At 41.0% G+C, this 17,267-nt stretch overlaps 1 protein-coding gene across 5 annotated transcripts in view; it reads right to left on the reverse strand.

Moving 5' to 3' along the window:
- The window catches only part of TENT4B (terminal nucleotidyltransferase 4B), a 74,994-nt gene that overhangs the window by 6,788 nt on the left and 50,939 nt on the right, over positions 1-17,267 (reverse strand). For 3 of the 5 annotated variants that reach the window (XM_053210509.1, XM_053210508.1, XM_027044531.2), the window contains 10 exons: positions 13,731-13,854; positions 11,911-11,957; positions 10,312-10,432; positions 8,306-8,413; positions 5,837-5,965; positions 4,871-5,084; positions 3,076-3,202; positions 2,873-2,976; positions 2,582-2,769; positions 625-789 (listed from right to left, as the gene is read on the reverse strand). In XM_053210509.1, the coding sequence (XP_053066484.1) occupies positions 625-789; positions 2,582-2,769; positions 2,873-2,976; positions 3,076-3,202; positions 4,871-5,084; positions 5,837-5,965; positions 8,306-8,413; positions 10,312-10,432; positions 11,911-11,957; positions 13,731-13,854 (1,327 nt within the window). The remainder of the gene's footprint in view (positions 1-624; positions 790-2,581; positions 2,770-2,872; positions 2,977-3,075; positions 3,203-4,870; positions 5,085-5,836; positions 5,966-8,305; positions 8,414-10,311; positions 10,433-11,910; positions 11,958-13,730; positions 13,855-17,267) is intronic. The other 2 variants (XM_053210510.1, XM_027044533.2) reach the window with 1 other exon arrangement.

The raw sequence follows: 17,267 nt of genomic DNA on the forward strand, positions 1-17,267 counted from the left end.
CAGGTCATGATCTCGCAGTCCATGGGTTCGAGCCCCGCGTCGGGCTCTATGCTGACAGCTCGGAGCCCGGAGCCTGCTTCTGATTCTGTGTCTCCCTGTTTCTCTGCCCCTCCCCTGCTTGCTCTCTCTCTCTCTCTCTCTCTCTCTCTCAAAAATAAATAAACATTAAAAAATTATTTTAATATCAAAAAGGTAAATAAACATTAAAAATAAAGAAAAGAAAATATAAAAGAAGGATATATTACTCCCAGATGTGCAAAACATTGCCATAAGGTCACGCAAAAGCTTATAGTGGGCTTACTTCAAGTACAACTAATCTTTTAAAAACTCAGTGCAATTGTTTAAATGCTGAATCTGTACTAAGGTGGGGTGGCCGGGACGTCTTATGAGGACCAGTCGCTAAATGCCCACAAAGGTTTACATTACAGTGGCGTCTCATAATGATCTTCAGGACACCCTGTTACAGGAAGCATTGTGCTTTGGAACCTCTTAGAACAAAACAGGTTTGTTCTTCCAACCTAGAGTTTTCTTCAAACCCACAATGTGTATATATATTCACGCTTGAGAAATTCTAAATAGTCTGTATTGAATATGAACAATTAAAAACACACAAATTCCACACACCTGAGATTTGTTGGTGCTGTTGGAGGTGTTACTGGTCTGGGTGCTCTGCATTTTCCCAACCGCCTGGGATGATTCCAAGGACACATCCTGCGACCCTACCCGGTTCCCAGTGGACGGACGGCAGAGCAGCTGTTTCGGGGTTTTGCATGGTGTCGCATCAGAATCCTAACATAAGTCATATGAGTTATTATGTGACGTATTAGTAATTCAGATATTCATCTTTTAGACTAAATTTAGCCATTTGGGAGTTAAGGGAAGCACCCTGACGAATTGACAAAATTAATCGCTTGAGTTGCCTCCACAAATTTCCCTCCAAACATCTTAGGTGGCTTATTTTATCAGAAGGTTTCTGTTCGTTGTTAAACCTATTGTCTAGACCTGACCTTGTTAATAAGCCTGGAAGGGGCTCACAGAGGTCCAAGTTTATCTGCACCTCCACTGATAGGAAATGAACCACGGTACAGTGCAAAGAGCACAGCAAAGATAAGGCCCCAGGTCCCGGACTCAACGTCTTCAACCAAATACAAAACGACTGATTCAAAAGGCTCAATTTCTGCGCATCTGTGATAAACAATCAGTGAGTGCTCCAACCGAACACCCCGCGTGGTTAAGAACTTCCCGGAGACGACAGGCTGAGCCCCACCTGTTTCTGGGCTGCCTGGGACACAACTGTGCTACTTCTCTGCTCAGGTCTACCCTTCACCTTCACACTCATAGTCCCTAAAGCTCGCTCTTGAGGCTGTCTTTGTGTCTGCCCCACTGTGTCTGTGACCTCTAGCTCAGCTCCGTCCTCTAGAACTCTCCCCTAGGAAGGAAAAAGGCACGCAGGTAGATGGTGCATATGAGGATTCATGATTCCATTACGATCCGTGGTCATCGCCAGCAACATAAAATGATGTCCCTTCCACAGTTAGATTACTCTATATGTCACAGACTTAATAAAGTCAAAATTCAAATAATGGGTAAGCCCATTTTATATCTCAAGGAAGCACACTCACAATTAACCCTGATGAGGAACAGTAACTGTAGGTATAACTGTAAGTTAGAGTCAGAAAGCAGAGGTGGGGCTGCCGGGGGATTCGGGGAGGGAGGAATGGTTAGAGGTGGCTGATGGGTTTCTTTCAGGAGCGATGGCAATATACTGGACTTAGTGGCAATGGCTGCACAACACTGAATATACTGAAAACCACTGAACTGTGTATTTTAAAATAGTGAACTTTATGTTATGTGAATTATACCTCAACTTAAAAAAATTCAATCAAGAAGTTCAAAAACATTACTGAGTGGAAGAAGCCCTACACAAAGGAGTATACACGACAATGATTCCACTTATGTGAAATTCTGGAACAGGCCAAACTAATCTGTGGTATTAGAAAATCTTAAGAGTGGTTACCTCTGGGGTGGAATTCGGGACTGACTGGAAAGCATCATGAAGGACCTCTCTGGGATGATGGTAACAGTCTGTACTTTGTTATAGTTGGGGTCACACATGTGCACACAGTGTTAACATTCACTGATGCACAATTTAGATTTCTTTGTACGTCAATTTTGTATCAAAAGAAAAAACGAACCAAATACTGAATGCTGGTCAGTAATGAGCACACTAGAGTATTTTAGGGGAAGTGTACCGATGTTTGTAGTTTACTTTGAAATGTATCAAAGGATAAGATGAATTAGTGGATAGAGGGATGGATGGATGGCTAGCTATGGGATAAGTACGTAACATGTTAATGGCAGAGTCTAATGGCGATGTATATGGATGTTCACTAAAATTCTCTCACTTTTGCTGTATGCTTCAAAATTTTAATCCAATGTTGGGGACATGTACAATCAATATAAGTTATTAAAATTTCCCAGTAACAAATAAGAAAAGGAATTAAGTTTAGCCCTCTAGACAGCTATCCCCCCAACAGAACTCCTAAGCATAGGTTCAGAAAAGCCACGTCCTCATACTTACGACATCACTAGAGCTGGACTGTGTGGCAGAAGAGGAAGACACTGGACCTGATGAAGAGTTTGAAGAGTGTTTACTAAGAGATTCCGAAGTTTTACTTCTACATTTTCCAAGGGCTTCATTTTCTTCAGATAGATTATTATTACATTTATCTAACTGCTGAGTATCTACTATCAAGGTAACACCATTTCCTGAAAGAGTGGCAAAAGATTGGAAAACGTTTCTTCCCATTAAACACACACAACACAGAAGAGCCACTAATGTTCGGTCAATCAATCAATGAAAAACTCTTACCATTGCATGAAGGCTCAGGCCTATTCTGCAAGCCCCACTGTTTTGATATCCAATCTCTGTACGTGGCAACTTCGTCCGTTACTCTAATTATTCTACCTAATATACTGCATGCGTTTAAAGAAAAAAGAGGGAGTACGTTAATTCGGAGATACGAAGCCACAACCAATTTTGACCCAAAGGGCTGTCTTTAGTTAAGCCTTTACCTCTCCGTTTCATTGTTGGGATAGTATTTCGCTATTGGTGATACAGCATGACTCAAAACAACATAGGCATAATCAAAGGCCTGTTTCACTTGCATGGCCCCATATGAACTCCTTCCAACATCATTACCTTTAAAAGAAACATATATAGAAGATAGTAAGCGTGACCAGTGCTTAATAAGAACTAAATGTGCACAGGCCCTCTTCCAGAAGAGCAAAGGCAATTGCTTTCCTTATACAGTTGCACAAAGAATCTGGGCAGGGCGGGTGGCCATCCCCACAACTCCCCATGCTCTGAATGTGTGTATCCTGCAGTAAGTACATTATGGCATATAAATTGCCTCAATGTATTCTGGCCCCACAGGGACTATCTCACATACAGTCATGCAAACAAAGGAGTTAACTGCCTGCTCTCTCCTAAGAGTGAAACCAAGCTAAATGAGATATCCCTGTCTTTTGTTTCTATTAGCTATATAAATATCTCCAGCACTAAATTATAAGCTCCTGAAGCAAGGAGCGTCTTGCTGAAAATCTTTGTGCCCTTTACGTAGAGAAGCTTCCTGATAAACATTTCCTCCATGAATGAACACGCAGAACTATTAAGGTTTATAATACGGCACAATAAGCCAGAGAAGGGCCCCTAGATGACTACTCTCTTAACTCCCTTTCCTTAATCATTTTCAAAGTTAACACAGTGAAGCAAACAACTAAAAGCATCTCCACTGAAGTCTGGTAATACAGAATCTAAATATCCTACAATGATAGCAAGAAAAAATACTGCCCAGAAAAACTAGGATACAAGGAAACAAACACAACCCCATGACAGCAAGGAAGGAATCTGCTGTTCCCTTTCAGGCCACCATGAAGCTGGAAAAGGCACAGGGAGACTGTGCAAAATTAAAAGAGGAAAGAAGGGGCTCAAAAGGAAAACAGGCTCTCTGAACCCTTCTGCTCATCATTTCTGAGCTGTATTACCATGTTTATTGCCTCGTAGGGCTTCAGGAACCTCGCTCAAAGCCCTGACTGACAATGGGCTAAAATCAGGGCCAACAAGGTCACGACAAAGAAGAAAAAGGCCTGCAAACTGGAGACGCACACAAGCCACCCAAACCAACAGCTATTATCTATACTCCTTTGCCTCTCAGGGCCAAACGGCCTCTACTCCCAGCTCACTGGGAATATGCAGCATGTTTTTCTGGCGTGTGTGTTGTGTTTTCATGTTTTCTTGCAAGATATTCTGAGGAAAAATAATGAGTACAATTAGAAGTTAATTTTTTATTTTCACTCTCTAAAGAGAGTTGTGGAGGGGCGCCTGGGTGGCTCAGTCGGTTAAGCATCCGACTTTAGCTCAGGTCATGATCTCACGGCTCGTGAGTTCAAGCCCCACATCAGGCTCTGTGCTGACAGCCTTGGAGCCTGGAGGCTGCTTTGGATTCTGTCCCCCTCTCTCTCTCTGCCCCTCCCCCGTTTGCACTCTGTCTCTGTCTCTCAAAAATGAATAAATGTAATAAATGTTTAAAAAATAAAACAACCTATAAAGAAAGAGAGAGAGAGAGAGAGAGAGAGAGAGAGAGAGAGAGAGAGAAAGTGAGTGAGTTGTGGGGCTTTTAAAAAATATTTATTTATTTATTTAAGTAATCCCTACACCCAACATGGGGCTCGAACTCCTGACCCCAAGATCAAGTCATATGTTCCACCTACTAAGCCAGCCAGGTGCCCCTCTTCTAAAAAGAGTTTAAAGTACAACAGTGGCAATGCCCTTTCTTTGAATGCCCACAAATTTACCTAATTTCAATACCTGGTTGTAAAGGATCTTCAATATAAAGCATCGATGGCCTGTAGCCATCAAGCATATTTTTCTGTACTTCATCTTTGGCCACATACGAACCACCATCCTTTATCCGGATGCCAGTCTTTAAATAATTGAAGTGTCGTCCGTATAATTCAAAAAATTCTATTAAAAGAACACCATAGTTTGTATTGGGGATGCAAGCATCTTCCCTGGGATGTAACTAAAACCAGGAAAAAAAAGAAAAAGAAATTATATTGGATTTTCTCTCAATTATCAAGGTGGGTAAAATAAGAGACATCCTCACTCCTATAAAACAATACTATTAGGATTCTGGTTAGGCTAGCAGCCAACAGGGAACTGGAGTAACGGCAGGCTGTACTGCTTCAGACAACACTAAAGCCCCACTGGTACAGAACTGGTGGGGGACAATTTATTTACAAAATTCAAGGCTGAATTTCACAGCTGCCCTAGGATGCTAACAGGGCTGGCTTGGCCCAAAACGTCAGGGAATCATTCTGACTCATGAGCGCAGTCGGGCCGTTGACAGCGCTGCGGCTCATGAACACATTCACAGACAACATTAAGACTTCTAAATCACTCCACCCAGATAGCAGATCTCCATTCCAGCTAAACTTCCAAGATTTGTTGCTTAGAAGATACTATTTTTGACATTTATACTACCACTTACACTTACAAAAAGCACGCCATACCTAAGCATGTTAAAATTTCAGTGAAAATTCTTAAAACCACTAGAACATATGGGGTTAAAAACAAACCAAAAATTATTTCCTGAGATTTAAAAATACTTATTTATAAAATTATAAAGAGTCCCATTTTAAAGTGAAAAGTCATAAGTAATTAAGGGAAGCATTCCAATTAGAGCTTGATTTAAATTTTTTTCCAAAATGATTTCCTGATGGATTAATTTTATTTTAGTGTACACGAGGCATGATATATAATCATACAACTTACCTGAAGGAAACTGACTGCCATTAAAAAGAGACTATAAGAACCAATTCCACCTGTAAATACTTCATTAAGGTCCCTCTGTAATAAGAATTGTTTCAATACTAAAACCAAGTACGGTAATACAGGATATTTCTGAAAAAGAAAATTGTATTTTCAGTGAATTCCTACATCAGTAATCGTGCTAAGCATCAACAGGAGCATAAACTGGGTCCTTATATTAACAGACTTTAGTGGAGATATCCAACACACTTTATTTTCTATTTTCAGAGCAAGCTATAAAAAAGTAAGCTGTAAATAATTAAGGATTTTCTCCTCACAACGAAGGATCTAAAACATGTAGATGTAAATAATGGCATCCAAGCACTCACTATGGGACAGAAACACTAGCAATATATATTTGATGACACTGATTTATGGCCATTACCATATGAAAATTCACTTGTAAACAGGTTAACACCAACAGTACACAACAATTCTCAACTTGTGAAGTACTACATCAGTGGGGTTTTAAAGAATCACTTTTCTTAGGTGGCCCTCCACCAAACAGACCAGGGTCCTTCAGAGGACGGTGCACAGCCCAGGAGCAGGGGCACTCAGGGTCCTGCCTGCCGCCTTCCATGTGGGCAGGTGACCACGCTTTACAGAGATGGTGAGGACACCTGAGCTGGCAAACATGAAGAGTGCGAGTCCATCCTTCACTCATGCACATGCTCATTAAGTGCTCTCCACAAGCCAGGCCCTAGCTAAGGACGCTGAGGGGAATGCAGCAGGCCCAAACATCTAGAAAGAAGTCTTAACAGCCATCACCGAGGAGTGGCAGAACTACTAGTGACTTGTAGTTTGTTCTTGACACTCTGAACACACACTGGTACTGCTTCCAAAAGAAAAAAGTCTCTACTTTTGCAAATCATGTCAAAGTCGGCAAGCATGAGAAATAACTACAAATCTATGGAGAAATAATCATTTTTAAACGTTATGGTTGAAGTTGTAAATAGTCTCTTCAAAGAACAATCAGGCACATTTCCAACAGACTTTGATCTGCATGTATCCTTTGACTGGGAAATTCCACTTCCAGAATCTTCCTACAAACATTTTACAAGTGTAAAGAAAGACGGCAGGTATGGAAGGATGTTCAAGCACTTTCTACAATAGCAAAAAAACCCTAGAAACATCACTAGAAGAATGCTACACAAAGCATGACATGTGCTGACAAAAGACTATTGTGTCGTCAAGGAAAACAATGAAGGAAACCTGTCTGTGCGGATACATTAAGTATAAGACAATGTGTACATAGCATGCTATTCCTTTTGTTAAAAATTTCAAGAGGATAAACAAGCAAAAAAGAGGATGACTGGGGTGCCTGGGTGGCTCAGTCAGTTAAGTGTCTGACTTCGGCTCAGGTCATGATCTCACAGTTTGTAAGTCCGAGCCCCATGTCAGGCTCTGTGCTGACAGCTTGGAGCCTGGAGCCTGGTTCAGACTCTGTGTCTCCCTCTCTCTCTGCCCCTCCCCCGATAGCACACGTACTCCCTCTTGCTCTCTCTCTTAAATAAACATTTTTAATGTTTTTTAAAAAATTAAAAAAAAAAAAAAAAGGTTGATGATGGCAAATCCCATGAAACCGATCTAAGCATGTAAGGTATAAAGTGACTTGCTTTTCGTTTTCCTTTGATAGTGGTAAGTTTTCTATCATGCACATTATTCTCAATTTTAAAAAGGTTTCCTTTCTGGGAAAAAGAAAATTTACATACATCCAACACCTCCAAAAAGAGTGGGATTATGGACAGTATTTTTCTTTTTCTGCTTTTCTATACTCTGCACATTTACATGAGGATATAATGTTTACAACATGACAAAGTAGTTAAATTTGTTTCTTACATGAAGAGAAAAAGGTGAATCTGTAGAGCTGATAAAAGTATTGTGAACGGACAAAAAAGATATTCTACATAAACCAAAGCAGTTAACATTTTTAGCTTAATGAGAAAAAGGCTGACACGTCTAAGCACGTGAATGCTTTGAAGATGTTGACAAATTCTACCCCATCTTGACAGAACCAATGAAAACAGACATTCTATCACTTCAAGACAAAGTCAGGAAACCTGCAGGAACTACCTTACAGGTGATTTGGGGGCCTACGGAGGTGCTTCACCTAAACTCTTAAGAGATTAAAGCAGATGACAAGAATCAACTGTTTGGCACGATTTCAGCCCTTGTCTCCCTAAAAGGAAGGATCTAGAGCAGAGAAGTTCTTCAAAACGCTTTCCCAACCCTTAACCTTAAGTCACGTTATAAACTACTGATTATTACAAGCAGATTCAAGGAAAGTAAAACCATCCCACAGAAAAGAGGCAATTGTCAGCAATACACACATAAGTATAGTTTAGCAATGCATATCAGGACACCATGACAGAATCACAAAGCAAAACTCCACTCCTAGTAGTTTCACTGCATAAACACTATGCCTTCTCTGACCTTGGTAAAATCTTTGATGAGGTCAGCTGCTCGCACGCCATTCTGTACATTAAAGCTGATATCAACTTTCACTTCAGTAAAAGAATCTGTCAATTTAATAATAGGTACCTAAAAGAGAGAAAGGCAAAATTAAAATATGTGGACCAAGTTAAATAACACACCAGGGGATGGGAAAGGTTACTAGACTTGAGGTCTTGACCTCCTCATACGGACAGAAAAACTCTTGAGTGTTCTGATTACTACGTACTACACAGTCTGCTTGGTCTCCTAGATACTTCACATATTTAGCACGGAGCCTCATACAATGTATATTATCATTTCTATTGGTTGAGAATTTTGAAATCAGGTAACAAAAAACCTTTCTCAACCTTTTGTACTTTGGACCTTTCTCAACATTTTGTACTTTGGACAACAGTTTCCAACTCGGTCCTTATGATTAATGTCAGGTGTATCGGCAAATTGTTCCTAATAAGAAACCTACTCTCTTAAGTCTGTTAATTATTGGTATTATTGGTCAGTTTTGCAAATAGCCCATAAAACAACCTACCAAGAGAAGTTAAAACCTGAGAATTATTCTCAAATAAAAAATCACTGGATGGTTTATAGAAGATATTAGAAATTCTCTTTTAAAAAAAAAAAAAAAAGGCTTGGGGCACCTGGGTGGCTCAGTCAGTTAAGCTTTCAACTCTTGATTTCGGCTCAGGCCATGTCTTGCGGTGGTGGGATCAAGCCATATGTTGGGCTCCATGCTAAGCTTGGAGCCTGCTTGGGATTCTGTTTCTCTCCTTCTCTCTCTGCCCCTCCCCCCTCCACCAAAATAAATAAATAAACTTTTTTTTTTTAATTTTATTTAAAAAAAGGCTCTATTTGCACTCTGTATTAGAAAACTCAGGTCCGCAAACTGTATGTACAGAACTGGGTTTTCAAATTAATAGCTTTTTATAAGCTGTTTTGTTCTAAGAAAACTTAACATACACAACTCCGAACTTCTAAAATAGATAAATTTATTTCCATAATGAGCATCTATGAAAGTTTTTTAATGGCCATTCTAGATAAGAGTTAAAATATCGAGTTGCTTGATCTACAAAATTTCAATTACAGCTGACCCTTGAACAACACAGGTTTAAACTGCGTGGCTCCTCTTTTACACAATTTTACACAATACTGTACCGTATTTTCCTTATGATTTTCTTAACATTTTCTTTCCTCTAGCTTACTTTATTGTAAGAATATAGTAGTATATGATATATATAACATACAAAATATGTGCTAATCAACTATTTATGTTATCAGTAATCCAGTCAACAGAAAGCTCTTAGCAGTTAAGTTTTTGGGGGGTCCAAAGTTACATGTGGATTTTTACCAGTGTGGGGAGTTGGGTCCCCTAACCCCCATGTTGTTCAAGGGTCAGCTGTATGAAGAATTTTTTTAAGGACACAAAGTAAGAGAGGATAGCAACATCCTCTGTGTGACTATAAACTGTTAAACAGATATCCAAATTTTTATTTACACTTTTTAAATATAAATACACTTAGGGGCGCCGGGGTGGCTCAGTCGGTTAAGCGGCCGACTTTGGCTCAGGTCATGATCTCGCGGTCCATGAGTTCAAGCCCCGCGTTGGGCTCTGTGCTGACAGATCAGAGCCTGGAGCCTGTTTCAGATTCTGTGTCTCCCTCTCTCTGACCCTCCCCCGTTCATGCTCTGTCTCTGTCTCAAAAATAAATAAACGTTAAAAAAAAAAAAACTTAAAAAAAAAAAATAAATAGAAATACACTTATATTTAAAAACTCTACAGTATTATGTATGATAAAATGGAGTACTATATTTTAAAGAAATAAATAACCACAACGAGTTCATCTGTTTCACATAAGGTAGTGTGATCATTAATGAAACCAAAGAACCATTCACTGAGAATCCAACTATGCTCTCCAAAACTAAATTTTAATTTTGTAAGCTTCAGGCATAAGTAACTAGAGATTTTAAGACGAAATGCTAGAAGAACTTACAGTTGCTTTGTCTAGAACTTTGACCGAATCCTCATCTGCAACTTTATGTTTCCGGAGAGCTTCTTCCAGGGTCCAGAGGGGAAGGTTCTCCCACTTCCCAAATACCACAAGATCAATGTCACTGGGCACAGAACACACACACGAAAGTTGTTTGAAGAAGAAACTGTACCTGTTTTCACTTGCATTCGGGCTTACTTACAGACTTCAAAGTGCAATTAAAACCTATTTCTCACACTGCCCAACGAAGACTAAATATGTTGTTCGTAGTTTTTTAGAGCAGAAGTGGAGGGTGGGGACTTTAACAACCTCCTCCTCCTAGTTTTTTCACAGAAGTCAGGCCTCAGGAAATGGTGATTCTGAAAGAAGTTAAAACCTCAAAAAATACCAGTGAACGTTTCCTGTTCATAAAGGTTTCTGGGACTAAAAAACTTAAGACGTTCTTACATGGATGAGATTAACTAATTAACTCTGATTTAGATTATTAAGTGTAAAAAGAAAGTTGCAAATGGTTTATCTAGGATGCTACCATCTGTGTAAAAAAGGAAGAAAACATACACACATTTCCTTTTCTAGGCATAAAATGTTCCTGGAAGGATGTGCAAGAAACTGGTACCAAGGAGCAGGGGACAGAGGTGGGATCCACACTTTTCATTGTAATTTTTTGTGCCCTTTTCAATATGAACTATGTGAATATACTGCCTATTCATAAAATTCAATTAAATTTTTTAGAGTGACACAGGGTTTTGCTGTAAGTCAGAATCTAAATAAGGAAAAATATTCATGAACTCAAAGTTGAATACTTTATGGCCTCTGTAGGCCTACGATAGCAATGGGCAGAATAGAAATTGAGAGGATCCATCCACATCAACACATTTTTTGTTTTTAATTTGGGTAAAGTAGATCAAACCAAGCTCAAATAAAAATTCATGATGGATGCCTATAGTTAAAATCATACTGTACTGCACACTCAAAATTTTGTTAGGAGGTTAAATCTTACATTAAGCATTCTTACCACAATAAAAGCAAAAACAAATACATGATGAAATTTCAGTTTGTAGAAAACAGGTATTTACACCTTGGGGAAGCCTTATCATCCCCAAAAGGTCCTGCCCTGCCCCAGACTTCAGGGCCATGACTGCCGTGATTGAAGAAGACTAAAATTAATAAGGGACCTTCCTCAGAGAAGCTCCGGGTCAGGATGTGGGAACAAATCTAATAGTAGGAGTTCGTAATAAGAAATGACAGACCTGCCATTCCAGAGTAAATGCGGCTTTACAGTATAATCGGGTGTTTCGCCAGAATATCACATCAACCTCTGTGTTAGCGGGTTACGTTACAGAAGTGAACAGGCAGGGTAGTTCATTGTTAACTGATTCCATTTGCTACATGTTCCCTTTACATCTGACAGGATACAGATATCAGTTTGAGAAGATCATCTGAAGTGATGTTCTACCCCCAAGGTAATTCAAATAAAATACAGATAAAGTGAATTTTCATTCTGTAAATCTGTTTTGTTCCTACTCGCCTACATTCAACAGCCAAAATGAACACATTCTAGAAAAGGGCACAATATCCTGAAAGCTTCATAAATGTACTAACCTAGTAGGTAAATACAGGCCAGTTTTAAAACTTCCAAATATCTGGACCTGAAATAGAAAAAAATTATTATATTAAGGTATTTATCAGATGAAAAGCCACCATGCTTTAGAGAAAGGTTGGTTTTTTGCTCCCCTCTATTGGTATTTTTTGGTACTACAAGGGCACTTTTTAATAACACCATGCTTTCATGAAGCAGGAATACTGTATCTTATAGGCAGACATTAGGAATATAGTTTAAATTTATAAGGTTAAAAGAACAAATGTACAGACTGAAACAGAAAACTCTCAAAAGTAATACCCAAGTTACTCATGCTCCCTTATAATCTAGAGACATGTTCAACAAATCCTTAATTTTGATTCCCTAAGCAGGACTCTTGTCATGGGTTACTGAGTTAGGGTCAGACTACTTCAGCTGCAGGCCAGCTCCATGCAGAGCACCAGGCAGTGTCATCCCAACAAGAAGCTGTGGCATAAAACTAGACACATCCTATCCCAACCGTGGAGAAGAGTGGAAGATTCAGTGTAGGCGAGTAATTGCAATAAAGGATGAATGGTGAAAAAGCTCAGCCTCTGAGGTGAGATGCACCCAGGAACCTAATCACAGCTACATGTTTCTCACCTGTAAACAAAAATATGGTTAAAACCCCCCACCTCTAAAGGAGGAAGATTCATTTAAATCAGGGTTTCTCAACCTCAGCACTACTGACATTCAGGGCAGATAACTTCATGAGGGGCTGTTCTGTGCATTGTAGGATGTTTAGTATCAGCCTTCGCCTCTACTCACTATATGCCAGGAGCACCTCACCAGTCAATGATAATCAAAAATGTCTCCAACATCGCCAAGTGACCCCTGGGTGGCAAACTCACCCCCCCCCCCCCCCCCGCTGAGAGCTACTGATTTGGATCACATAGGAGAATCAATGTGAACACACAGAAGCTGCTCAATAAAATATTAGTGTCCTCTCCTCTTCCCTTTACCTACAGTGTCTCATTTAAAGCTTTTCTGTTTTGCCACCTGGACAAAACAAACTTCCCTGGCTTCCCCTTTATCATCCCAAGACAAAGTCTAAAGAAAAGCCATTTAACACAGAGTAACAGATTCTAATTTCTTTGAATGAATAAAATTGTAGAACAGACCCTCAAAAAAACCTCTAAAAAGTATTTAGTTTCAACAAGAACCACAAATAAGCAAAGAGGAAATCCTGGGCAAAAGTCCTATTCACTAGGTGGGTCTGCACGGGGAGACAAGGAGGGGCCAGAAAGAAGAAAGAAGGAGTGTCAAGATAGGAAAACAGACTGATGCCTGCATTAGCCTAAGAAAATGAGCTTCTTATGACCTAAGAGATTCCTACTTGACATTTTCATTCAGCTATGAACACTTGCAACGGTAGGCTGGAACAAAACAGTAATGGGATTTTGATCTACCAGATCCAAAAACACAGCTACTACAAAAAAAGGCCTGCCTTGTCTGTCTTCTCTTTGTACTAATGCTTCCTAAATATAGTTTACCTCTAGTCTTGCTCTTCAGCACTGCAAAGAAATAGTTTTAACTAAGTCATCCGATTCACTGCAAATAATTAGGAGGCCCAAAATTCTTTTTTTTTTTAATATGAAATTTATTGTCAAATTGGTTTCCATGCAACACCCAGTGCTCATCCCAACAGGTGCCAGGAGGCCCCAAATTCTAAAGGCTAGAGAAGACTATCGCCCCTAAGTGTACAGACGCCTGCACGTGGGGACTCTGAGACACCAACACGTGCCCTCCCCCGCTGCGGACAGGGATGTTGCCCTCAGCACGCAGCAACCAGACAGATACTCACGTCAGCGCTGGGCCAGAGCTCCTTAATCACACTCTCGATCCTGTTCACCACCTCCATCCGCATCTTTTCTTCCTCCGGTCTCGGAGACATGTATTCATAAAAATCACTGATTTCTTCATGCAGACTGAAGGGGGAAAAAAAAGCAGAAAAGCTAATGTGGGCAGGGCCAGTCTAATGAGAAATCACTATCTTAAATAACCTTATCTAATTAAGTCTTATGACTCCGCTGATGACTTTATGTTCATAGATTTCTACCTAAATGTTAATGCTACAACTGATGCTAGCCTAAAGTGGGAATATACAGAAGTTAATAGAAACTGCCAAAATAGTTACATAAAATAAGAAGTTCCAATAAGTCTTACCAGCCGCTCTCATAGCATTTATTATCTGCCTGTGCAGAACCTTGCCGGGTGTATGCATGCTGGTGATTTAAAAAAATTTTTAAATGTAATACGTAAGGCCTGGCCTCTGCCTTTATACTTCCAATCCAGCAGACACACACAGAATCCAGATGACACAGGCAAGCTTCCTGGCCATGGGGACCGGCCATCTTACCCCTCTATAATCCATTCCTCACAGGAACAAAACAACCTATCTTTTGTAATGTTTGCTTAGTGAATCAAGAGTCAGATGAACAGGAGAGTCAGTGAGCATCAGCAAAGACCTGAAAAGAATGGCTGGCAGACAAGGCTCCATGGAGGAGCTAAAGACTCCCTGAGACCAAGAGGAACAAGGCTCATCCAGGAGGCACTGAGCAAACTGGACAGGCTGAGGACAACAGAGGAGGGAGAGAAGCCACCAAGGAATGCAGGCACCTGACCACAGTAGGCTCGGACTTTCCTAGGGGAACAAGGAGCTACTTCAATGTTTCTGAGAAGAACCAGGGAACGACTGACTTTGAAAATGCAGCGTTTTAAGAAGATTCATCTGGCACCCGTGCAAACAATGGACTGGCAAAGAGACAAGACTGGATGCAGAGAGTAGTCCATAAATTACTGCAACTGCAGAAGGGCTGGATGAAGGCCTAAGGGAGGTGCTGGAAAGGAGTGGGCTCCAGAGACATGACATCACACACACACACACACACACACACACACACACACACACACACACACGCAATGGCTGGGCTGCAGAGCTCAACCAACAGTAGGAAAAAAGGAGGGAGGAAGGGTGCCTGTGAGTGCTGAAGCCTGACAGGCTGGGGAATCAACGAACAAGATGAAAGGAAAAACCAGTGAGGCTGGCTACGGAGTTGAATGCAGTCAATTAATACCAGAGGACAGAAGAAAATGAAGGCAGCAGGTACAGCTCTGAGCAGTGACCTCTGGGAGGGAAAGCGACGATGAAATGGAGGGAGATCTGCTAAACTTGTGTTGAATGGGGGCGACCCGGGAGGCCGGCTCCAGGGGCAGGCCTCACAGGGAAGGTCTCCTCTAGTACAACTGTGGTGGGCCAGCAGGCCAGGAGAAAAGCACTTAACAGCAATGGCTGCCAAGTGCCTGGAAGCAAGAGGGGCACCCTGGGGAGGGGGGTGGCCACGCAGGGTGGCCTTGTAGTAACACAGTCTTGAAGGATCCCGGTCTAGAGCAGCTACAGGATTCACAGCAAGCTGGAAACACCAGGAAACTAAAAATGGTTTTGAGGAAGGGAAAAAAAAAAAAAAAAAAAAGATGTCTAATTCCCAACCCCCACTTGGGCTATAACATTTTAAACATGGCCAAGTAAGCAATCAACAGTTTCTGCCTCTTCTAATGTTTTATTTTTAGGCTAACAGTCAAAAAACCTTGAGTTCTAGACTCAGGCTTTGCCTGAGGGCAGTTGTGTTCCTTCAAAAAGTGACTGGCGCTTCCCAGCCTCAGTGTCCACAGGCACAAACTAGGGGCTGGGAACCAGGATCCTTTTCAGGCCTTAATGTCAAAACCTGGGCCATTCAGTAAGGAATGATTTGTAGCAGTGTTCTGCATGCGTACTATGCAATACTGCAGAAAAACTGGGTTTTAAAACTCCAGAGAGTCCTGCACATGAATCCAGACACTCCCAGTGGGGTCGACTCTTCCCAGGTACGCTTTTGGGTACCTTAGGATCTTCACCTTCTGATTTTCTATAAGGATTATCCCTTTTTCTCTAAATCCCTTTCAGCTTTTTTATTTTTCCCTCCCTTTCAGCTTCTTGAAGACAACAGCTAAAATAATCAGTGTAGAAAGTTCAGAGCTTGCACTGCTCTTCTGCATGGGTCTTTGGAAGGATGAGGACCACAGAGAAAAAGGAAAACAGATTTCTTCTTATCTAACTGGATCGTTTGCTATAAATGATCAAAGCGTATTTGTGGTTCAAAAGCACTAGGGGATACTTCCATTTTAACCAATGAGGAAAAAGACCTCCTAAATGTGACTGTATCTACTCCACAGAGGCCCACTTCCCGTTTCTAAATATAGACGAAAAATACGTAGCCCAACTTCCAGTTAATCTTCAAATCACAAGAAACTGAATAAGGATTTATTCTCTAAACATTACTGAGTGCCTGTGTTCAACACACTAGAAGGAAAGAAGGCTAGTCAAACATGATCCTTGCCCTTGGTAATTTCCATCTAACAAAAAGAAATATGCATTCAAAGTAGTTTTGTGATGGGTAATATATAAGTGCTACACTGTTCTACCACAGGCAGGCTTCAGATGACCAGAAGGAGAGCTTGCCAGTGACAATAGCTGCAGGGAATGGAGTGAGTTGCCTTGCAGGGTAGTGAGGTCCCTGTCACTGTGAGTGTAAATAAAGAAGCTAAATGGTCATGAGGCAAACAAAGGTCTAATAAGACATTCTTTTAAGATTTATAAGCAATCTCTACACCCAACGTAGGGCTCAAACCCACAACCCCGAGATCAAGAGTTGCATGCTCCACTGACTGAGACAGCCAACTCCCCCAAGACACTTCTGAACTTGTAAAAAGTAGAGAAGATTCTAAAATTCCCATTTATCACTAGATTTTAAGTTTCTAATTAGCATATTATGTAAGCTTAAAAAATTTTTTTTAATCTTTATTTATTTTTGAGAGAGAGACAGAGTGCGAGCAGGGGAGCAGCAGAGAAAGAGGGAGACATAGAATCTGAAGCAGGCTCCAGGCCCTGAGCTGTCAGCACAGAGCCCGACATGGGACTCGAACCCACGAACCGTGATATCATGACCTGAGCCGAAGTCGGATGCTCAAATGACTGAGCCACCCAGACGCCCCAAGTTGTACAAGCGTTTAAAATAAGACCACCCTAGGGGTACCTGGGTGGCTCAAGTCGATTAAGCATCCGACTCTTGATCTCAGCTCAGGTCTTGATCTCAGGGTGGTGAGTCCAAACCCTGCATTGGGCTCTGTGCTAAGTGTGAAACCTACTTAAAAAAGAAAATCTTTAGGGGCATCTGGGTGGCTCAGTCAGTTAAGCATCCAACTTCAGCTCAGGTCATGATCTCATGGTCTGTGAGTTTGAGCCCCACTCTGGGCTCTGTGCCGACAGCTCAGAGCCCGGAGCCTGCTTTGGATTCTGTATCTC

Source organism: Acinonyx jubatus, chromosome E2 (genome assembly GCF_027475565.1).
Source record: "Acinonyx jubatus isolate Ajub_Pintada_27869175 chromosome E2, VMU_Ajub_asm_v1.0, whole genome shotgun sequence".
Taxonomy (NCBI): Eukaryota; Metazoa; Chordata; class Mammalia; order Carnivora; family Felidae; genus Acinonyx; species Acinonyx jubatus.